The sequence below is a fragment of the Falco cherrug genome, chromosome 6 (genome assembly GCF_023634085.1).
Source record: "Falco cherrug isolate bFalChe1 chromosome 6, bFalChe1.pri, whole genome shotgun sequence".
Taxonomy (NCBI): Eukaryota; Metazoa; Chordata; class Aves; order Falconiformes; family Falconidae; genus Falco; species Falco cherrug.
This window is the reverse complement of record NC_073702.1, coordinates 30,021,312-30,044,967: the sequence shown is the minus strand read 5'-3', so window position 1 is coordinate 30,044,967 and position 23,656 is coordinate 30,021,312. Positions and strand designations below refer to the sequence as shown.

At 43.7% G+C, this 23,656-nt stretch overlaps 1 protein-coding gene across 2 annotated transcripts; it reads right to left on the bottom strand.

Annotated features, from left to right (window-relative positions):
• Positions 1-2,177: 2,177 nt before the first annotated feature.
• TRIB2 (tribbles pseudokinase 2) lies at positions 2,178-23,651 on the bottom strand. 2 transcript variants are annotated; one of them, XM_055714284.1, is made up of 4 exons: positions 23,532-23,651; positions 22,171-22,590; positions 17,871-18,163; positions 2,178-4,548 (listed from the first exon to the last, which is right to left on the bottom strand). In XM_055714284.1, exons 2-4 carry the CDS (start codon positions 22,438-22,440, stop codon positions 4,080-4,082), a joined length of 1,032 nt encoding a protein of 343 aa, XP_055570259.1. In that variant the 5' UTR covers positions 22,441-22,590; positions 23,532-23,651; the 3' UTR covers positions 2,178-4,079. The 2 variants fall into 2 exon arrangements, with proteins under 2 accessions (XP_055570259.1, XP_055570258.1); XM_055714283.1 differs by having other exon boundaries at positions 22,171-23,316; positions 23,532-23,608.
• Positions 23,652-23,656: the final 5 nt, after the last annotated feature.

Sequence of the window (23,656 nt, the reverse complement as noted above, 5' to 3'; positions counted from 1 at the left end):
CATACATTTCCAAATTTCAACATAATCATTTCAGGATGAGGAGTATTATTTTTTCCCCTTCCCAATAATTTTTCCTTAGCATCACATTTCATACCCTTCCTCTCCGACTGCCAGGAAAGTGCGGTTTGGGGTTTTAGGGGCTTGGGTTGGGCTTTTTTTTGATTTTTTTTCTTTTCAGAAACACAATTTTACCAAGGTTATTTCATCTCTAAGAATGTATTTTTAATTGACTTGTTTATCCCCGTAACACATGCACACCACAGTAAGACTGAGGGATCAGGTTATATGACATCATGGTGCCAAAGGAATAATTGTCACTTGTTTGTGCAGTCCTGAAGAAAAGCCTGTAACTTGAAATCACACACAATGCTGCATTAAAAAGTAAATTTTGTTGTAAATAACAAAACCTAATTGGTTTTTTTTTTTTAATTGGGAGGGGTAGAGGAGACAGAGGGGCTGAGGGGTCTCTGCCTCCAACATCTGCCATAGGGTCAAGTTTTGTGCAATGGTTCTGTTTGTAGGCATGGCTTTTCACCCTGCAGAGTTATGAGATGATCATCCCTTTTTCCAGGACTGGGAGGCAGCTAAGCCCATCCGACAGCCTCTGCTCACCAAAATCCTGCATCCCACTACAGTTACTACCCAAATCAGGAGTTGAGCAGCGCTAAGAAAGCTGTTGAGGCATTTCTGCAGTAAGCAGTACTATACCCATACTCCACTAACAGCGCCCATGAAGCAGAAATAAAATAAATAAATAAATAAATAAATAAATAAATAAAATAAAAGAGCCAGAAATCAGCTGTTTTGAATCACAGATCCCCCTCTCAGGTTTCACTTTAGGGACAAGGAAGCTCAGAAAACAAGGCTCCCCTTCAGCGTTTTGTAAATCTGACTTCAGCTGCCAAAGGATTCCTCTGCAGCAATACCAAGAAAGCTTTTCCCTCGAATAAAAAATTCACTGCAAACGAGCAATCATTAGTCAGACACATTTTTCATATAATTACTGGCAGTGAAAAACCAAGCATGCAGGTTGCTGTAAAATAAGATCTAACTACTTCCACCCAAACAGAACAGAAGCCGTTCACATAAGTTTTAGTGGGGGAGAGGGAAATCCTCAGCACTCCCCCCTCCCCTTCTATGACTGATTACAATCTGTTTTTTTCTATAAAGCACATTTATTGTGGGAGTTTGATTTGAAAGAATTTCAAGTAATTTAAACTTTGGCTGCAGGCACACAGATCATTTAAAAACTGATATTCAAGTGTTTCTACATGTTAATAACATTTCTGGTTGGTGCTATATTCAACGGTTTTAATTCTCAACCTACCAACTGAAATATTCAACACATGTCAGGGATCACCTAGGATGAAATCATGTAGCACAAAGTTAGCCAGCCTGACAGTAATCCCTATGCTAGCAGTTTTGGTGTAACACTTATTTTGAAGTGGAGAGGTTTGGGGTTGTGGCGTTTCTTTAGGGGTGATCATCAGCTACCTACAGCTTTTTCAAACCATAGAACTGCTGGAAATAGACTGCATTCTGGTTCAAATCAAAGGCCAGTTGAAATGGTCTTTTCTTACTGGACCAGGATTCATCTATCCTGCCTCAATGTTCACAAAGCACCTTATTACTCCACATGTACTTCTGCATGATCTCACTACCTGCATCTATTAATTGTTATCCAAGATTAATGACAGAAACAGAATCTGACCCTAAAAAAAAATGGTAAACGAGGAGATGCTATTTCTGATCTATCCTTTCTGGAATTGAGGTGCAAATGCAAGATGCACGTTTCTTCAGGACTTTGGAAAGTGCAAGTTCCAGGTTGCTCCATTTTGATATCTCCCCTCACTAGCCAAAGAGCCTCCCATCATCAAAGACATACTTCTCACGGCATTTCAATACCCTCCTTGAAAAGGATAAATGGGCTTGATAAGTGGTAGGGACAAGCCGAAAGAAAACAAACAAAATAAAAGCCAGTTTCATTCATAGCAAATGGTAAAATTTTTGATGAGAAGGCTTACAGTGTAACCTTGTAAATGTAAGTGCCAAGCTTTCTCAGCTCACAGTCTGGCAAGAGCTTGTTAGCAGCACAAAACATACCAGCTAAATGATTCTAATGGAGCAAACTCCTGCAGCACCTCAGACGTTCAGCAAGAACATTGTTCACCACTGAATTTTAGTTAAATATGCACAATTTTATTTATTGAAGAGATTAGGACAAAAACATTAAACCAAATACATGACAAAGCACCAGAGGCAGTAAAACCCCACCATGCACATCACCAATCTTTCCTCCTATAAGGTACTTATAAAATAAAAAAAAAAAGTCCTTCTTGACACAGCACCATCTTCAGAGTGTAAAAACATTGCTCCTTTATATTCTTAGTTACCAAAATAGAACCAAGGCAGGTCAGCTGCAGCTAGCTTTGTCTCTTGATAAAGAACTGTGAAACATCCTCTTGAGAGTGGGACCATAACCTTCCTGCAAGGCAGGCAAATAGCATCCATACGTCAAATGCCAAGTAGCTGTACGCACATGCCACATACTATAATTAAGCACAAATTCAAGTAACATTTACATACTACAGAGTCCACATGTACCTACCCAAAAAACATGACCACTTCACAAAACATATACAGGCAGTAATATCAGAACAACTGAGGTACTGGAAACACAAATATTTATGCCAAGAGATTTCAATATCATACAGCAATATAAAAGCAGTAATAAAAACATTTGCCAGTCTAAATCAAATAAAGCTATCTAGAAAAAGAAGCTAAATAAAAAGTTATTTAGGGACAGAAATACCTGAACAGAAAAGAAGTGTGTTAACTACAGCATGTAACATGTCATCCCAAGTCAACCCGTAATTGAAGTACTGGCTTAATACATCACTACTGTGACATTTTCTTCAATAAATAGAATAAGTCTTGACAATACAAAAGGTGCATATTACTGTGTATGTTTCAAGAGGAATATCTGTAATATAAATGTTCAGCTTATTAATACCCTCTTATTTCTTATTCTGGACATAAACAAAAATCAAACCCAAACAATTCTTTTCCCAAGTTGAGAGGAATTTAAAGAAAAAAAAAACCCACAATACTCTTCTTCAATAATAAAGAGCCCTCTATTTACATGTGGGCCAGTCAGTTAAAGAAGAGATCGGTTCTCAGATAAAGACATGATTAAGGGCTTTCTGCCCTCTCTAGTCATATACGTGCAGCATGGCAGATATGGAAGCCAGTTATCTCATATCTTAAAAAAAAAAAAATTATACAGTTTTCTTCTCCCCCCAACCCCCCCATTATAGCAGTAATGCATCTGGAAGTTCGAGTTATAATAGCTTCCTGCAACAAACCATTTGACACAAAACAGAACAGCTTGTTAAATGACAGTTACTTCCCCTTAAGGGAACAAAGCATTAAAATGTCATTTCCTGACAAGAATATTAAGTAGTTTATTTAGAAGAAATGAGTTGAAAATAGCTATCAAGAGACATGAACTGAAATTTTGTTTGTTTTTAGCACCCACTTTTCATGTCCGTCTTTGTGCATCTAATTTTTTTCTTAAATTAATCCCATTAATTATTAGACATCCGATTAAAAAAAATGTTAGCCAATTGTACTTTCCCTGAATAATGGCTGAAGTTAAATATCTAACAGTGCGATGCCAAGATGTGAGCTGAGGCAAAAAAGTTTTTATTTGTTGTGAGTTACCACTGTTTTTAATGGAACAGAAACAGGAGTGATACAGCTGCACCAGAATTGGCATGTGCAGTCTCCTTGGCTCCAAAAAGGTGAGAAGCTACAATTGCTCCATGCTGCCTTTTCTCCTCCAAATCAATCTAACCTGATAGCAAGCTCCCCCCGCCCCCCACCCCCACCCCCAGTCTGTCCCCATGCTACATTTGTTATATTAGCTCCTTGTGGAGGTTCCTTCTCAATCCGAGGACCTCCGAGTGTCTTTTGCTACCAAGCTAGGCTGATGCAGGATGTGATTTAACACGGTCAGGAAGGGCTCCTTCATGCGTCCATCTCCAGGTTGTGTACCTTCTGAACACCAGTCTGTGTGCTCAGTTAAAGAATGGGTCCAAGTCTTCTTCCATGTTGACATCAGGCACCAGCTGATCTGATACTTCCTTAGCACCATATCCTGAATTCGATACATTAAAATCTGTAGAAAACCATGGATGGTCCAGAATTTCCTGTGAAGTCAGCCTTTCCGATGGCTCCCGACGCAGTATGCTACGTATGAGGCATTTTGCCTTGGGGGATAGAGTTTCTGGAATGTTAAACTGCCCACGACGGATCTTGCTGAAGAGGGAACTAGGCTCAATGTCATGGAAAGGATAGCGTCCAACTAGCATGGTATAAAGCATGACGCCTAGACTCCACACGTCCGCTGCTTTGCCAGAGTAGCTGCCATTTGTGTTCAAGATCTCTGGACTCACATAGGCTGGGCATCCATGCTTATCAGAAAGAGAGTCATCATTTCCTCTTAAAATATAAGCATCTTCTAGGCTTTCCAATTTCACTCTAGTCCTGCGGGCAAAAAAACCAAAACCATCAAGGTAAGCAAACATCAAAACACAAATTCCTGTCTGTTACAATTACATGGTTGTAACAGTAATACTCTACAAAATTCAACAACCGCAGAAGTGCATCAGTTTAAACTCCCACTTCCAGCACTTGTCACAGATAATTGATACTGTCTCTTCTACGCTGGTTAGAGATATTAGAGGCACATAGGAAACACTGCCCCACGCACAGCTACCAGATTTCAAATACAGTTATGTCCAGTAAACATATATTTCTAAGACCTACTGATAAGTAATTGCCATATTCATGCGTTTGGTAAACTTTACATAGACATGATTTCCAAAAGGAGACATAATTGTCAAGATTTTTCCTGTGTTGGCTGCACTCTAATGTACCTGTGTAGGACTCATGCCCAAACACAAGCCTAGCCCTAACCAGACAAGGTTATTTTGACACCTTCACACCTGTGCGCAGTTGGTTGCACCTGGAATTCCACAAGGTTCAAAAGAAATAAAATGGTCGCTCTGACCAACATTTTCCTTTATCCCAGCATTAAGGAAGAGCAATTTTAACAGATTTCAGTCTTCCTAAATAGACCTTTGGGCAAAGGGAGATCAGATGAGTTGAACACCACCAAGATTAACAGCAAGCTTATCTACCCAGCTGAACCAGAGGAACTCCTTATGTTGGAACGAATGGAGAGGCTAGCAAAGGGCTTACAGAAAGATGACAGGGATGCCTTAATCTAGACTGCAGACTCCTTCTGCCTGCAAAGCACTGTGAACTTGTCATTGTGCTGCAAGACAATTTTCTTCCTTTAGGGATATCACACAGCAGCAGAAAAAACAATGCAGACTTGCTTGTCACAGCACTAGATGGAACATAACCTTTCTTTCCTTTTAATTCTCACTGCTAGCATCTGTAACTATATTTAAAAATCTGACCTTGTTAAAGGCATCCACAAGGATTAGCAATTACCCTTTAGACTATTTGCCAGCAACAGTTGGTTTTGAGTGCAGAATCACTACACCACCAACAGCACTTGCCCAGTGCAGCTGGATGGAAGAGTAACCTAGCAGTAGTGCAGGCTTTCCTTTCACCAACTCGAGATGATAACTCAACTTTAGGTACTACTGTCCTCGTCCCTCAACCTCACTGGTCTGTACGCTCACTCTTAGCCCTGTGTCATGGCCATGTTCCCATACCACAGACATTCACAGGCAGGGACTGAACATCACCCCAAAAAGCAGAGCTCACGTCTCTCGACTAAAGCACATCATTTTACAGGCATTTAAACAGACAAGGAGAGCCCTGTTTCTTAAATGTTTACTGAAGACAACATTGCTCGAGCTTGAGTTGCAAAAGACAGCTGGGCCAGCTTTGGCTGAGACTTGGTTCCAGGCAGCTCAGCACTATCTTCTTTGAACCAACAGAAGAGCATTTTACTCTGTGGAGTACTCCAGAGGCAACTGTGCCATAAACTCTCATAATGACACTTGGACCTTTTCAACAGCTAGAGACGTTTACTAGCAGAGGTGAAAGCCCCTTTGGCAACGTGCCTCGAATCAGGAAGTCATAAATACAGAATTCAGAATACCTGGCTCCCAAGCACAGTGTGTCAAGGCAGCTCCTTCTCTCCTTAAACAGGGCAGTGTTTTCTCCTCCAGCGCTGATGCTGTGGGGGTTTGCGCAACGCACCTGCTTCCTGATTAATTACCCATTGCCAGCCTAACAGCACCTCTCCCAGTGATGGACAACCCCCTCATTAGCACTCAAACAATATTTTACAGCAGCAATACCTCACAAAGGAAGCTGGCTGCATGGAGAAACTTAACTACAATTATCAAGACCACAGCAATTTCCCTCTGTACACAGCTCAGAGGGTCCAAAACAGCACAGTGACTAGAGAACAGTCCTTCCACGATGAACAGCTTCAACATGTTCCTGCACCTGCACAGCATAGGAAAAGCAGCGAGGAGGAGAAATGTGCACGGGAAAAAAAAGAACACCACCATAACAAAAAAAACCCATAAAACCAACAAACACCGAACATCAAGGAGGGCAGAGAACAGAAGAACAGAGAGGAGGAAATCAAAGGGAAGGCAGGGACATGAGTTGTGGTTCCATATGCACTGCCCACCTCAGTTTTTCCATAGAAAAGGATGTGTAGCAATAAACCGGTGAGACCAGCTACTCACACATGCATTAAGTCACTGAACTGCCAGACAGGAAAGCATCGACTCACTCCTGCTAACTAACAGAAGCAGAACACACACACAGGGAGTGGGGCAGAGCATGCTATTTATAAACAACTTACAGGAGTGAGTTCACCCACACACACACTCTTCTGCCATCTCAGTGTCAACAGCACAGGGAAACTGTTTACTCTCCCATCCTATTTTACATTTCCAAGAGTTGCCCAAAAATTTAGAGAAATGGTTCAATAAGAAGCTTTTATATTACAGAAAATTATCGGAATTTATTAATCTCTTATTTTCTACAATGGATGTGGTACAAAACCACATAGAGCAGACTGCAAGGTGTGTAAAAACATTCATCCTTTTCTACAAGAGGAGAAACCATTTACTGACAATAAATCAGAAGCAGCATGCAAAAGCCTTATCCCTGTCCTGCTTTTCTTGCAAGGTGCTGCAGCCCTCTGTGCATGCTACAGCGGGTTTTGTGTAAGCAAGCAAATGGAACAACAGCTGGCCCTTATCTGCCTGCTCTTCCATAAGCTGTGGCCAAATGAAGCAAACACTCAAACCAGGTTTTTCACCCTCCTGAGTTGACAGGCTTTGAGGAAACAAAAGGTCCCAAATTAAACAAAAATACAACCTTCAGTCTTCCTCCTCCCTCTTCACCAGTCCCCAAACCCCCAACCAGTAACACCCTTGTGTGTAAAGTACAAGTGGTGAAATGGCTCCTCTGTGAAATGGCTCCTCTGCAACGAGGCGGTGCTCACACCACTCCGTGCAGGTACACATTTCCCTTGCAAACTACAGGAGCTGTATCTCTTGAGCACATACGGCCAGGTACAAGGCCTTGGTGTACTTTCTCCCCCTTCCAATTATCACCATAAGCAACTTGGGTGTCCCCATTTCTACCTGTAAGGCTGGGTGTCTTTGCAGAAAGTGACAATGCAGGTTTTCCATCCTTACAGCACAGGGAGCACAGGAAGCTCGGCACGGCAGCTCACCCGCTTGGCACAGCCTGTGCACGGAAGCACTCACAAGCTTTTGCTGCCAAAGACCCTGGCTCGGCTCTGGCAGCACCCCTTGCCACGAGCTAGCATCCAGGCTGGGGAGACCCACTCCAGTCTGTTTTCACCAGTGATGGATGGATTACTTCAGTACCTCAACCGTGCATACAGAACAGCCTGTAATTGTACCACAATTGAGTAATACACAGGTGTAAACAGCAAGTCTCACTCCCCTTTTCACAGTCATTTCACGTTTTTTCAGGCAATCAAAAAGAAGCAGCCTGGCTTAGGAGCTGCTGCTTCCCAGTGCATAGCACCCCGTCTCTGTGCGATCCCGCTCTGGCTGGCCTTCCTTTCCTCCACATTTCAAGCATTACCTAAAAGAGCTCTTGTTTTCTGCAAGGCAGAGATTTATTTTTTTTTTTTTGGGGGGGGGGGGGGGGGGGGGCATGGGGCAGTGGTGGTGGAGTGGGACAGGAAAGAGGGGAGTCTAAATACACAGAAATGCAGAGAAGTGCTGGATGAGAAGAAATCTCTCTCTCCCCCACACGCTCTCTCAGAGGAAGCACTGAAATCAAATACCCAGGAAAAAGAATAGAAGCCAACAACAACAAACAGACCCTCAAAATTGCAAGTATTTTCTGAGAATACAGAGCCTCCACAGCAAAGGGTGGGGAGTGCAGCCAGTTGCAGAGTAACTGGACAACCCTAAATTTGACACTTGGCAGGCAAGGGACAGAAGCAAAATCAAACACTGAGATGTGAAATCACAATCAACTTTGAAGGGCCTCCCATCACAGAGCAGAAAAAGGACAAAATTTTTTTTTTTTTTACAGTCACATTTCTAAAAAAATCTCATTCTCTAAATAATTCCCATCAGTCAACTGAAAGACCCCCACAAGAGAAAAAAAGTTCTCCAAAAGCATCAGCATTCGAGTTCAACCATTCAAATGGTTGCAACAAAATTAATCCCTAAAGTTCAAATGTAAGCCACTGCCAAAGCCGGATGAGAATCACTTTGTACACATACTGTAGGGCAACAAAGACTTTTGTCAAGGCTTACGTAATTACAGTACATAATTTCAAGTTTTAATGCAGACCCTGAATAAGCACTTGGAAAAAGAGCATTATGCATCTATCAGATCATTGATAAAACACTGTGTTAGTCTAATGCATTAAAAAAAAATACAACCCTGAATCATGGCTATATAAAAAGGGGAAGCTATTCTGCCTGTGAATGCTTTCCCATTACTGGTGAATGAAACCACAGAAGTGCAATCAGAGGGCAGCAGCAGCACTCGGACGGGAAACGCGTCTTTGTCCCCATAGAAACCGTCAGGGAAACCCATGAAAAACAATACCACTCTGAATTTCTTATCAATATGCCATTCATTACTTGACTGCATTCAGACTTTGCTCTTCAGTAATGTAACAAAACCTAATCAATTAAACGTCTTCCAGAAGATTCTCAATGCAACCTCCGGAGTTAGCACTCTGGCAGACGGCTTTGTTGTACATCCTCCACTTTTTCCAGTGATTCGCATTATTCCTCCATGCAGAGCTTAGGGGCTACTGCTACCCTGCCTTTTGACACTGAAGCCAGGGCTATAAGAACCTGGCATTCACACTCGCTCTTCAAAAGCAAACATAATTTCCATACCAAAGTCAGTGGAATTATTCAGAGGGCTCTAAGCTCGTAAGGCAGGAGAAAAAAAAAAATCTGGAACATTTAAAGCAGAAATACTGACTGAAAGTCTGAGTGTTTTAGAGGAAAATATCTCCACTGCAGTGAATAAACAGTCAGTAGTAAAGGAACGCAGGCCTGACTCAATGAAGGCAGTTGCTTCTAGTCTGTCCCCAATGCCATCTGTATGGGAAATAACACCTGAGCCACAGCTCAGCCACCGTTACCATTTTGGAAACACTAACTGCAGACCAGACCCACAATTTTAATACAGCATCATCCCCCAGATGACAGCCAGATCAGTTGCTTTGGGAGAGGATGGAAGGAGCCATCCTGCTCTGGACACTCCAGGTACACCATGCACTTGCAGTTCAGGCTTGGTCAAAGTCAAATGGTCCAGATTTACAGATTCTATACAGCAGCCTCATGCCTCCAGAGATCAGAAAAGAACCATCATCACCATCTGAATTGCCATTTTATTAAAATGACTGCAGGTAAACATAAACCAGCAACATCTAAAGGGAAGCGGTGCCTCACAATATTCCCCCCTACACATAAAAATGAAGGCACCCAAGCAATGCTATCTCATATTTCAACATTACTCTGACAGAGGCCAGGAAAGCCTTTCCCTAGGTAGAAGCACTCAAGCCATCAACTGCCCAGTAGATCAAGGATTGCTCCTATGTGGCCAATAATTTACAGGTCGTTTAATCAAGGTCAGTTGCTAGAACCCATCATAAAGACAAGATGAGCATGAACACAATGATGCCATTAAAGTCACAAGGTGTGGGGGGGGGGGGAATAAAAGGGAAGCTTCACACTGGAAACAGTTATCTTTTGCTAATTGATTGTTTTAACTAAGGGAAATCTCTCCTAAATAATGCAGAAGTAGGCTGCCCTCATGAAGACAGCAAGATGGTGAAGGCAGCTAACGAAACCCCCTGCAGATGATTTGCAGCTTGGTGCAAAGACTTGTTCTGAACTCAGAACTACCCGATCTCCTCTGGGGGCGGTGAGGCACACGGGATCAGAGGGGAAATGTTATGCCATTAATTTAAACTCTGCTCCTTTCATCCCTTCCAGTGCGTAACAGCACACAGCCTGGGATTTCACCACACAACATCCTATACAACTTCAGATGAAAAAAACCAACACTCAAACCCTACACAAAGGCTGTCAGACAAACAGTCTCTTGCATAATGAAACAAGCTCAAGGATACGTTTCGAAAGACAAGGGGGACTTGCAGGCAGAACAGGTTTACAGGATGAACCTTGTTCCTAAGGGAAGATTCCCTCACTGGTACTTCCGCAGAATGAGGAAGCTTCTAAAAATGACACATCCCCCACCCTTCCTCCAAAGGGATGCTACCAGCACACTCAGCCCTGCCCTGCACCCCCTTCCTGATGTGCAGGACACAGCAACTTTGGCCTTTTAACTTCTTTCAAGCTGGCTCTTTTCCCCCTCAGAATTCCACTTACAAAATGCTCTGAGACCACCCCCTTGCACACCTCCACGAAGGGCTGGGGCCTCAAAGACCTCAGCTTTACAACACTCAAATACTACTGCTGGGAACAGCCTGTCCTGTATGCCGTAAGGACATGCATAGTTTCTGCCATGCCCTTATTGCCTAAGGAGACAACACGTTCCCCAAGAAGTAGGTAGGTAGGTAGGTAGCAATGTGTGCGTTTGGATGCAGGCTCTGAAATCCGATGCAGACCCTGCTGCGGAGGGGCTCAGTTACAATACTGCAAGGTGTTGATAAGCATCTGGCTCAGGGCAGCTCCTTCACCTGCTTTTATCTTTTCAGACTGCACCAAAGGTCAGAGTTTCAAAAGGCTCTGCTGTCAACTGTATGCTGTGTTCACCATCTTTTCTAGGTCTTTTCATATGATGTGTCGGGAAACTCCACAGGGAGACCAAAATTTTATTTTGTTAACGCAACGGCATGTTGTGAAAAAAGCCCTATGATTTCTGAGGCTGCAGTAGGTGTGCTCAGCACCTCCAAGACAAAGCAGTGCCGTTATTTCACAACCCCGCTGGAAATCTTTTGCTTAGATGTCTGTAAACCAAACAATATACATCTACCAAAAAGCAGGTTCTTAAGACTGAATATGCCCCACGTTGGCTCCTGTTTACAATCTCCACCTTTCCTCTCCCTCCCAAACTTGAAGTAATCTTGTGGTGTAATAACAAGGACAATTAGAAGAAAAGGCAGCAGAATTTCACCATGACAGTCTACTGCAGCCACTGCTAGCTGGGCTCCCCACCACCCCTCCTCATCCCCAGCACGGACATCCACAGATGTCCTTAGTCTCTGCTCAAAATTCAACATGAAGTATTTTGCACCAAGATTATGGATGGAGGTTTCCATGTCTTCAAAATGACCAGCTGTTGAACTCTTAATGCAAGATGTCTCAAGAGACATCTACCTCCAGGGACCACAAAGCACCTATCATTGGAGAGATTCATCTCATGACAGGCACCCGTATCTGGCATTATAGCAAACATGTAACACAGCATTCAGCCAGAGGGACTTCTCAGAAAGTCAGACAGTGTGGCTGGGGACGCCAGGCAGGACATGGTGACAACCTGTAGCAGTACAGCCCAGCCTAAAGGCAGGCAGGCCCCCAAGCAGGGCTCCCTTCCTGCTCCAAGCATGGCATGGGGCTGCACCTCAACACCGCCCTTCAGCAGAGCTAGCACATGAGGCTGCAAAGGGGCAAAGATTGAAGAGTGAAGAAGATACAGGTCCCACTATGAGCCAAATACCAAACGACAGCACAGTCCAAGGGTAAAACCTCCTGCAAACTCCAGAGTTGGGTACTGAAGCAAAGGCTCTCACCACTCATGGTCTCACTGAAGGGCCTTGAGATGACTCAAGGTCTGCTGGAACTCCTATTTCTCATCCTTGGCTTTTGCTTTCATTTATGACCTCAGGCATAGCTCTTAATCTATCTATATCCTCGGGAGAAGATTTAAGCACTTCACAGGGCTTGTATGATGTTCAACATCCACAGATAGCATTCTGTGCCCCACAGGGAAGGATACCACATACCCAACAAATCCAAAGCTCATTGCTCCCAGGAACACCAGGAGAACACAGAAGCTCAGTAACCAAACCACATGAAGGCAAAAGGGAGCACAAACTCTTCTGTGGAAAACAATTGTGCAACTACTTAATCTTCCATCCCGAGTTTGACAGCAGAGACTTGCTGCTTGTGAAGAAATTTGCCTTCCTCCCCATATTCTAGGAATAGTAATTTCTGGGTTGGAATCTGACCTATAATTCTCTACTGCTGAAGAATTTATGCTCTTTGGTCCTGTGGCCCCATTGAGAGTAATGTGAAGAGCTTAAATGACAAAACAGATCAAGACTGGTTTTATTTCTAAATTTTCTGGTATTTAAAGAGCACTCCTATTTTGTTTGATTTTCTTCCACTTCAGGGCTCTCTTTCTAGGACTTAAGGAAAGCGTCAACTTACCTGTTCTTTATGAAACTGTAAGTAAAACAGCAAGTTCTAATACCATGGGAGAAAAGTGGCTGACTGCATTACAATTTGACAAATACCGGGGAAGAAATTTACTACTGTAAGAAAATGAAAGGTCTACCTGGAGAAAGATTGGTATATGCATTTTGTATTTTTTTGTGGGATCAGGTTTGTATCGCTAGGATTGCAAACAACTAACTAGGTCACTTTAAAGCATCATCCACTCAAAGCTGATAAATTCCAGGGGGGGTGGGGGGGAAGCAAAAAACATTCTAAGAGCACCAAATAAATATGTTATGCTAACACAGGCTTCCTAAATTAGTGCATTGTACTGGCTGAATTCCCCTGGTGCAGAGCAAAAAGTGTCAAATTCTATTTATTTTTATTGAATCCCACCTGCCTCATATTTACTCAAAGAATACAGGAAAATTACAATATCTAAATACTAAAATTATCTTAATTTTCCCTTCAACAAGTATGATGAATGTACAAGGTCTTTAAGCTTCAAATATTACGACAGCTAATATTTTAATATAATTAAAGGCTTAAAAATGCACTAAAGAAATTAATAATTCCCTGACAGCAGAAATATTCTTGTAATAAGAAAAGCATTGGAACAACCAACACAGAAATGCTTGATTTAATTCTGAGATCTTTGAGGTGGCTCTTTCTCAAAGCATGTGCTCTGTATCAGACTGATGAACTGCTTTATCAGTTATATACTGTGTATAGTACTATTTTTAGCACAGCCCAAAAAGCCCTACCTGTTCTGCAACATCATTATGGGACACCAGCTAGAAGAAGGGCACAGTTGCTCTGCCCAATGGCCTACTACAAGGACAGGCTGTACAAGAAAAACTGTAAATACCATGCCATGAACACAGCAAAAACAATCAAAAGCAAGAGCCCCACAACATCAACATTGACCTGGCTTAATATCCGGGACAAGAAAAAGTTACCAACATGAGTGGAAGCAGAAAATATAAAAAAACCCATGGGTTTTGTCTTAACTCAACTCCACTGTACTGGATTGAACTTTCATTTAGAAGTTTAAGGGCCCCATACTTGAAGTATTCAAGAATCTTACAGGTACATTAGAAAGTTCGGTGAGACTTCCAGTGCTCTGAAAGTCACTATCCCCATTTAATAGATGCGCTACTGTTGCTAACCCAGTGTTACAAAACATTTCCAGCTATGCTGTAATGTCTCAGAAGTTCTGCTTCAAGATCAGCTGCAGGTTTAAGGAGTTTAACTCTCATTTCAATACTACAAGACTGGGTATTTCATCTATTACAAACGGAACCACAGACACACCTCGCCCCAAAAACCACAACCCCCTCAGCCTTCTTTTATACAAATGTGCTTCATGGAATGCAATTTACCGCATCTTCAAAATGCCTGCAGTTCAGGATTAAAACTAGCTGTAGATAAAGTACCTTGACACAGACAAATTGTTTTTGTTTCCACACTGGAATTCTTGATTTCACTTCAAGTGCTGATGTATTTACACACACGCAGGAGTAAGATGTAACACACCATCAAAGTCAACCTTTGAGTTAGCTCATCAAGAAAACATCACTAGCAAGACTAGGACCCCTACAAAATGCTCAGCACTACCAGCCTCCAACATTACTTTTTTCCACCTTTCTACCTTCCGGTTCATTACAGACATCCCAAAGATTGGGGGGGGGGGGGGGGCGCGGGGGGGGTTGGTTGTTGTTTTTGGTTTTTTTGGGGTGGTTTTTTTCAACTTTGTTGCAAAAATGTTGCCATTTGCAACATCCAAATAACATACATTCTTAGCAGTGACATCAGTAGCGGCCAAGAGCACTCATGAGGCTGCTAGAAGAGGTGCCTCAATCTTTGCAAATTCCAGCTGTAATTTAGATAATGGGAACAGGATGGAAAGAGTTTCAGTGCTGTATGCACCCCTCTGCAAAACTCTAGGAGCTTTCATTTCGTATTGAACTACCAGGATGTCATTAGGATCAATGGAAGGAGTATATACTAAGAAAAGCTTTAATTGGTTTTCTTTTCTAAACAAATGGAACTGTTTTCATAAATCCATCACATTCTCTCTGGCTCCTCCAGTCTGGCAGCTCTCAGTTAAGAGCAAAGTAGTATCTTACTGGGAGGAGAAGGGGGGGGGAAAAGGGAAAAAAAAAAAAAAAAAAAAAAAGGCAAGTTTTCCATTCATGTGTTACCTACATACTGGATTTCCCATCTTCTACCAAAATAAAAGCTATGAGAGTCTTCAAGAGGATAAAATTTCAAAGCAGTAGGTACTTAAGGTGAACTGCAGAAAAACAGACTTGAAGAAATAGTTAGGAAAAGAACTACTAAGAAAAAGCTCTACTGAAGAACAAGCAACACAGCAGTAGAGTTCACACATATTCCTCAAACCATCATTTTCACCTCTTTTCTTCCTCCTTGGTTCATTACCGGTATCAAAGAACAATAGATGGTGCAGCACCCATTCCCAGGCACTGCTGCCGACGGCAGCTTCTGAAAGGCAGGTTGCTCAGCTCGCAGGCATCCTCACAGGGATGCAAGCTTGGAGGGTTGTGCAAGCAACACACAAACACCTCTGTGCACCCAAAAGGACAGGGAAGATTTTTCAGCCTAAATATAGCAGCACATTGAAAGTGATGACTGATTACAGTCTGATGATCAGAGTATGTGAAAAAAGACAGCGCTGTTTGGTTCTATTTCTACCTCACACTATTCCATCTCTGTTTATTTAGCAGAGAAAGGATTACAGTAACTCCCTGCTTACAAATCAACATTACGTCCAGTAGAAAACCACACTATGATTATCTTAAAAATAACCAGTGTGTCCTATTTGACCTTTAAAGTGAATTATTGTATAATTAGAAGACACTGTTCAAAAGTGAGTAACTGTGATTTTGCAGATGACAGTTACGTTAAAAACATTCATAAAAGCAAACATTGCTATTATAGTACACACCACTCTTCTTGGGTGGCTAAAGGATTTGGCCCTGTGCCTTGTGTTGCATTCAGTTCCTAGTAAGAGGCAGGGTAGGAGTTCAAAAGTATTCAGCACGGGCCCACGTCTGCTCCCACTGCACTGCTCTGAGCTCATGCTGCCTTCACTTGGAGCAGCTTTTCTGAGTCCTGGCCTTCATGCAAAACCACACAAGTTTACATATAACCCCAGGAAAAAAAAAAAAGTTAAAAATCCATTTAAACATTAGGACATTACCAGACACAACAGAAAACAATCCCTCCCCTCTACATTGTAGAAGCTGCTGTCTTATTTGCATCAGAGGTGCTATAAATGGCATTTAATTATTAAACTTGGGAGTAGAAGTTGTGAAAGTGCAGTTTACATCTCTCTTTTGCGTTTCTCTCTGTATGGACATTAAGCTGGTTTCATTTTAGGCTTTTTTATTTGAAGAGGAGGAATGGGTAATTGTATGTATCAGGGCTGCAGTATAGAAATAAGGAATAGCTATTTGCAGAGAACTGCCTGAACTGAATTAAGAAGTGCAAATATGTCCCTTATTTTTCAGTTTGTAAAGAGATTTAAAGAAGTTTATTTTGCAAAACTTAGCTTGTAATAACATTTAAGTAGAAAGTATTTAAACAGGATAGATGGTTGTAATTTTTATTTTAAGGCCACAAATTTCTCTTTCCTGACTGAACTGTGGATTAGTTTTTCTAGTTCTCAGATCACGGACTTACTGAGTCTGTTGAAAACTTATGTGCCTCAGCTGTTGCTTATAACTTCCCCAAACAGCCCCAAATGGAATTGATATGCACTGGTTATTTTTAACAAAGCTCTCCAGAACATGCATTTCACTATGAACAAGCTTTCAGACAATTTGTAGGATTTAACTAAAAGGGAAATACATGTCCCCATCTTCTACCAAGATATGAAGAAGCACAAGGGCAGGCTCTGCCCTCATTTAGTTTCTTTTGTTTGTAATGGTCATCTTCCAGTTTAATGCCTCTGTGAAAGCCTGGCATCAGTCTGGCAGTGTTTATTACTCTGGTGCCTTACATGGAAGTTGCAAGTGAATACATGATGTAACATAATGAAAAGTGGTAACCACAAGGAAAGGCACATGAAGTTTCCACAGATACAACAATATAGCTATAGCTCAGCATCAGAAATAGCACATCAACAATGTATCCAGAGCATACAGCATTCTTTCTCTCCCTGTCTTCCCATACTCTTTCCCCAAATCATTTCCCGCCCAGATACTGTGAGAAGGATGTGCAGGGAGGAGATATTAAAAAAAAAAAAAAAACAACAACCAACAAAAAACACAACAACAAAAACCAATAGTTCCTCAAGTACCACAACAGCTGTGATACTAAAAACAGGCGCACACACAGAGCAAGGCAGTTGTAGTCTTAGTACGATTAGTGACCACATAACAGCCACAGAAGCAGCCTCCAGACTCTTCCAGCACAGAAAACAAGAAGCTGTCTTCAAGGCAGCCCTTCAGAGCACTGATGGCCCTTCCCTCCAACCTATGTCAGCATTAACCACTTGGCTGCTCTTCCTCTTCATGCCTCCTCGCTGGAACGAGTCATTTCTAACCCTCTTTAACATACTGGATCTTTTGCTCCTTTCCTCTTTTAACACCAGCAGCACTTGTGATAGTGGAGCTCCTTACACCAGAGAGTAAGGCAGAGCCATCCTCCAGGAGTTATCCCCTCCTCAGGACTGAGGGTGGTCCTCTAGCTGGAGATGCAGAGGCCAGACACAGATGCAAACAGCGCTCTATACTTACTTTACTCCAAAGCCTAAGCCAGAAGGTAAAATGGCACATCCATCCCATGATCAGGTTGCAGAGGAAAATAAACTGTGACACCTTGCGTACCACAAATGAATGGTGTGGTGACAACAAAGGGCACAGCGCCTGTAACTGAATATCTGACCTCAGGCATCCCCGCCTGTAAAGTAAGGGAGACTCTTACCTTTCTTCATCCTTGAAAATAAACTTTCGCAGCTTGAGATCTCGCAGTACCAGTCCACCATCATGGCAGTGTGCAACAGCAGAAGCTATTTGATAGAAGAGTTTGGCTGCCTCCTCTTCTTTAAGCTTTTTGCAGGTTCGAACAAACGAATGCATGTCCCCATAGCTCCTTTCAAAGAACACATACGCTTTTGTCTCCCCAAGAATTATCTCAGTAATTTGGTTGATATTTTTATGTGCAGGCAGACAAAAACATGGTGCTAATAACTCCTGGTAGCAGCCAATATCAAAAACCTGCAGGAACAATGACAGTAAAGCCAGGGTTAGCAACACAAAGGACAGTGAAGTTGCAGTACATCTAATTCTGTTAACAGAACCATCTTTAAGTACAATTTATGCTGTTACTGAAGCTGCACCGATGTAAACAGGAAGTCACAAGCTCAAGGCACTGAGGACAAGACAAAACAGACTATACAGCCCCCGCCGAAGATGCACGTAACCTTGACAGGAAAGGCTAGTCTTTAAAACCTGTAGCAAGAATAAGCTTCATTAGCTAAAAGCTGATCAAATTTAGAATGTAATCTGAATTAACCTGTGAACATCAGTGAGGTATAAGGGCAGTACTCAGAAGGAAACATGTTTATCTTCTATTTTCCATCCAAATAAACTCGGAGAATACAGCCAGTAGCTTTGTATTAAGAGAAGCTGTCACATTTAATCCACCCTGATACACATGCCTCCCTCTCTTGATTTTATTAACCCATTAGGATTTTCAGCTTTAAAGTATCATCTATTGCTATTCATATTTACTTCCTGCCTTTTTTTCATCTCTGACAAACAGCAAAGTCACTTTCACTTTCAAAGTCTCAGTTTTACAATGGCTGTTTATAAGATCAGAAGGACAACCCGGGAAATAGCCCTGCCTGTTGGAGTGCAGACAAACATCCTTCAAAAGGCAAAGACAAAACCACCCTGAACTCTCTGCATTTCAATCAAGTGCTCCATTAAAAGCAAAGTGTCCCTTTACTAGTAAATATGTTATTGCTGATCTTATGAATGAACTGTAAGAATTAAAAAGGCTGCTGGGAAACCCAAATATAAAAAGTTACTATAATCTAGTGATGACGAATGAATCAGAATTTGAGTCAATTGAGAAATGCCCACATTACAAGAAAAAAGAAAGACTTCATTGAGAATAACAGAAGTCAGGGTGCTAAAAGAAAATATGAGCAAAGTACAGGTAGGAGTTGTTTTACTTTTAATTATACCTGCTCCAGAGGTATTACAAAGCAAGGGATTAGCATTTCCACCAGCATAAAAACTCAATTAATATGTAACTCACTCTTGGGTGTTTTGTTACTTTGGTAAAAAGAATTTAAGGTAGTCATGTGTCATTCTAACTGAACATAAAAATGAAGAACTGGTATTGGTCTCTAACCAACTGGTTTAAACTGCAGTTGTTTTTCTTCTTTTTGTATTCTAGTATTTGTATTCCAATAGCAGGTATTTGTATCCTCTCCAAAGAGGCAAATCTCCCTGCTTTCTTTGAAGCCTTAAAAAGCTTCAAAACAGTGAGAGAGATAGGGTTGAATCAAAATTTATCTGAGGTTTCAAAACCAGAGTAATTTAACACTTCAGAGTGCAACCCTAACAAATTCCTTCTGCAGAACAGGACCAAAACCCCAAGAAACAGGGACACCCCCTCCTCACACACCTCTTTTTCCCCCCACCCCATACCTGTGCTACTATGGTCCAGCACAGGCAGAAACAACCTTAAAGGCAGGCTGCCAAACAGATCCAACACGCTTTAAGGGGGTTAAATTAGCACTGAGGCATTCTGGTGACATGGTGGCCAGGGAAGCAGGACCAGGGTGGGGAGGGGGTGCTGCTAAAATCCCTGGTGTGTAATTCATTCCGGAGCAGAATTCATTGACATTTGGATCTCAAAACTCCTAACTACTACATTGTAAGTGAATGGCTTTTCTACAAAGCAGCTGCTATAAAATAAAATTTAAGCAGGAACATTCATGTAGCTCAAATCTTCACATGAAAAAGCACCTTTCCAGAATCCTCTCCTAACTAGATTATCTTAACATAAATTAGTGACATTTTGTGGTTCTCAGACGATGTTAAATAAGTAGGTTTGGATACACACTAGTACTATGTTTGGATGGGGGGAGATGGGAAGCGCTGTCATACTGCTACAGTCTAGAATACCTTTTATGAAGGGCTTCTTTGTATCCCAGCTTTTAAGATCCCTGGCCTCAATTCAGCAAATGTCCAGCAAGCTGCAGTTTGATTTAGTTCTTGCTGGGAACTGGAAATGAGAAGTTACCATTGTTTGGATGCCACAGAGCCTTGAAGCAAATAACGGCATCTGTACAGTCGGTGGGTGCAGCCAAATGAATCTTGAGAATCATCAGTATGTGTCTGTTATCTAAACCAATGTTTCTGCAAGCAATTTCTAAGCATCTTCAATAAGATACCAGATAGCAGGTCGCTTAGCTGGAAGGCTACTTGACAAATAGTAGTCCTGATACTGCAGGCATTGTAAAGCACACATTAAATTAAGATGAGTTCAGGACTGACAACTGCGTATTCACAAACTAGCAATTCAGGCTAAGATCATATTTTTGGAGCACGGCTAGAAATAGTGCCTCACACATATGGAAAAACTGATACTTTTCAAATGTCAGGATCAGCTCAAAAACATAGAGCTTAAAGGGAAGGGAAAAAAAATATAAACGTCCACTCTTTGTGAGCTGCAGTTATGCTGTTCATACTGTTATCAAAACAGTGCCTTAATCCTGCAAACCAAACAGGAAACAAAGAGCACAGCCTCCGCTTTACCACTTGCTATGCAAGTTCACCTATAATTCCATGCAGAGCAGCAGCTTTGTGGGATCTGTTTATTTCATGAAAAGATGCCAATGTCCTAGAGTGCAGCACTGTACTACTGCACTGAGCAGGGCTTTCATTCTAGAAATTTTCATGTTCTGTTTCAGTTTAGTAACAAAGCATTCAGTTCAGCATGCAGTATTAGTCCTTTGCAAAGTCACGGGCCCTTTTTCCCCCTAAATAATCACACAAAGTCCTAGGTTGCCTTAACATCACATTTTATAACTCAATCAGCAAGCATATTTAAACTGCCCTCTGAACGCCAATCTTTACAGCAAACAGGAGCAATTATTTTCACTTCCCTGCTACAGGCTAGTCCATAACTTCTTATGAATCAAGTATGAGAAAGTATGAAACAGTCAGCAATACCACCATTAATCCCTAGAATATAAATAAGCTACAGTATGTCTGTTTCTCCGTTTTGCAGTTAGTTCGACGCTAGGTATTTGCTCCGGGTAGCCAAATGGCACTATCCTGCATTTTGGGAACAATACAAACACTGCAGTGTGTGTTACAAGGTAGCAATTTGCTACGTAGTTGTAAAAACTGCTACTGGGTACTGCCTCAGTGTGCTGGGCGTAAGTCTGGCTCACCACAGGCAACGAGAATCATAATTTAGGAACAAAGGAAAATATTCCCTCAGCCCGAAAAAAGAGACAAACGTCCCTCCACAGATGTGCACGCGTGTGGGTTTCTTTTCCCCTCACAGCACACCTTTGAATAGTAGGAGCAAACTGGGAGGAGGCAGGGAAAAGCAGGCAGGCTACAAAGAGTGGGATAGCTATTTTGTCTGCTCCTCTAAAAACCGTAGGTGTGCAGGTTTTATTCTTGCTCAGTTGTGCAATGGGGGAGGATGCTGTTTGCAAACAACCTCCACGGTGAGGGAGCTCAGGCTGATTAATTCGATGTGGATTTTTTCTTTTTTAAAATCACTTTTAAGGCAAAGCTGACGGCAACCTCCCCCCACCCCTCCCCTGCTTCTCCATCCTCTTCTGTACCCCAACTCACAGAACAAGGGGAGTAAAATACCGAGGAAGCCAGCAGGTCCCAACACCTTAAAATTAGCCGGGGATTCCCTACTCCATTTTGAAAAGTGAGAGTAGGGAAGATGAGGCTTTCTCCTTATCTGAACTCACGTTAAGACCTACTTAAAGAACGGCCCTTTCCCGAACAACATCCCTCGGGTAAGAGGCAGAACTGGCTCCGGGCCACCGCTATAACGTGGCCATTGTCTAGAGAGGGAAAAGTTACAGGATGCGCCTTTAATCCCGTCTCCCTCCCTTTTGTATTTCAACTGTTTAATAATTGATCTACACGGCCGTGCTCGGCCCTCCCGCGAGCCACGGGAAACCGACACGCGACAGGCGGCCAACCCGGGGGAGAACAAGGCGCAGAGGCATTACCTTGCAAACCAGCTCCTCGCCACTGTGCAGATGTACGGCTCGGAAAACGTGGTCTCCCTCGAGAGGCTCCAACAATAAGTATTTCCCGATGCAAGAAACGCAATGCGACAAGTTCGGGGTCTCCGGCGGGCTCGGCGAGCCTAGATTCGGGCTAAAACTCTGGCTTGGCTCGATGGACCGTATGGACGAGAGCTCCTCAAAATCCTGGGTTTTATTCCGCGGTCTCCCATATCGTGCTATCGTGATAGGGGTTGACCTTTGTATGTTCATGAGTATGGAGAAGACCAGCCGAGACGCTGCACCGGAGCCCTGGCGTGGAGCGCGGTCCCTCGCCCGTCCAGCTGCGGCTGCCTTTGTGTGGCGGGGGGGGGCGGGAGCGGGAGCGCGGCGGCGGCGGGCGACCAGCCTCAGCGCCGCGTCCTGGGCACAGGGAGAGAGCGCTCAGCCCGCGGCCCTTTGTTCCCGCCGGCGGCCGGGCGCGGAGCAGCGCGGCGGCGGGGCAGCGGCGCCCGGTGCCGGGGCGGCGCGGGGCAGGGGGCGGCAGCGCGGGGCGGCGCGGCCGGGCCTCGGCGGCCGCCGCTCCCGCGGGCGCGCAGCGCGGGCGAAAACAAAAGGTTAGGTAACGCGCTGCGCGCAGCGGGGATCGTCCTTTCTCTCTCCTACGGCGAGGCAGAGCCGCGCTGCCGCGGCCGGGCTGTAGATGGCGCGGGAGCCTCGCCGCTGGCGCCCGGGGCGCTCCGAAAATGCCCCGCGAAATAGCGAGGGAGCATTTAACTTAGAGCGGGCAGCGGCCGGGCCGACAAAAGAGCGCCCGGCGCGGCGGGAGGCTCGGCGGCGGGGGGAGGGGGGGGGGGGGGGGCCGCGCACCGGCGGCTTCCGCGCAGGCACCGGCGGCGCACCGCTCCGCGCCGGCGAAAAGGAGCGCGCTGTCGCTGTCGCGGCCGCCTCAACAGAACAAAAAGTGCAACCACGGGCAAGGGAAGCGGAACGCCTTCACGTTTCCACGGCACGGCGGGGTTTCTGTCTGGGGGCTCGGCGCCTTCGCGGCGTTTTGATGTAGTTCACGCACAAAGAAAGGAAAAACCAGCACGGCGAGAAGGGGGCCGACTTCTTGCTGCGGGGGCTGTAAGGGCAATAAGCGAAAGGCTGGGGGGGAAGGAAGAAATTGGAATCGTTTTTAAAAACAAAAAAAAAAATGCAGAGAGAAGATTTTGTTTGAGTCTTTTTGAGGTTGGTTTTTTTCCTTTTTTTTTTTTTTTTTTTTTCCCTCGGGAGTAGGACAAGGGGAGTGAGAGGGATGGCCGCGCCGCTCCCCGTCAGCAAGGCACCGTCTTTCCCCCGGCGTATTAATAGCTACTTACGTGGCGGGGACGCTGGCTGCCTCCGTGCCTCGCTGCCGGCCGCCGCACGCCCGCACGGTGCCCAGCGCGCAGGCTGACTGCCCCGCCGCCGCCGCCCGCCCCGGCCCGGCCCGGCCCGGCCCGGC

Excerpts from the sequence above, each read along its gene's own strand:
- TRIB2 (XM_055714284.1), bottom strand. The coding sequence starts at position 22,440 with ATGAACATACAAAGGTCAACCCCTATCACGATAGCACGATATGGGAGA. Across the intron at positions 18,164-22,170 it reads GCGAGGAGCTGGTTTGCAAG|GTTTTTGATATTGGCTGCTA; the intron begins GTAATGCCTCTG and ends TTGTTCCTGCAG. Across the intron at positions 4,549-17,870 it reads ATTTTCAAGGATGAAGAAAG|GACTAGAGTGAAATTGGAAA; the intron begins GTAAGAGTCTCC and ends TTTTGCCCGCAG.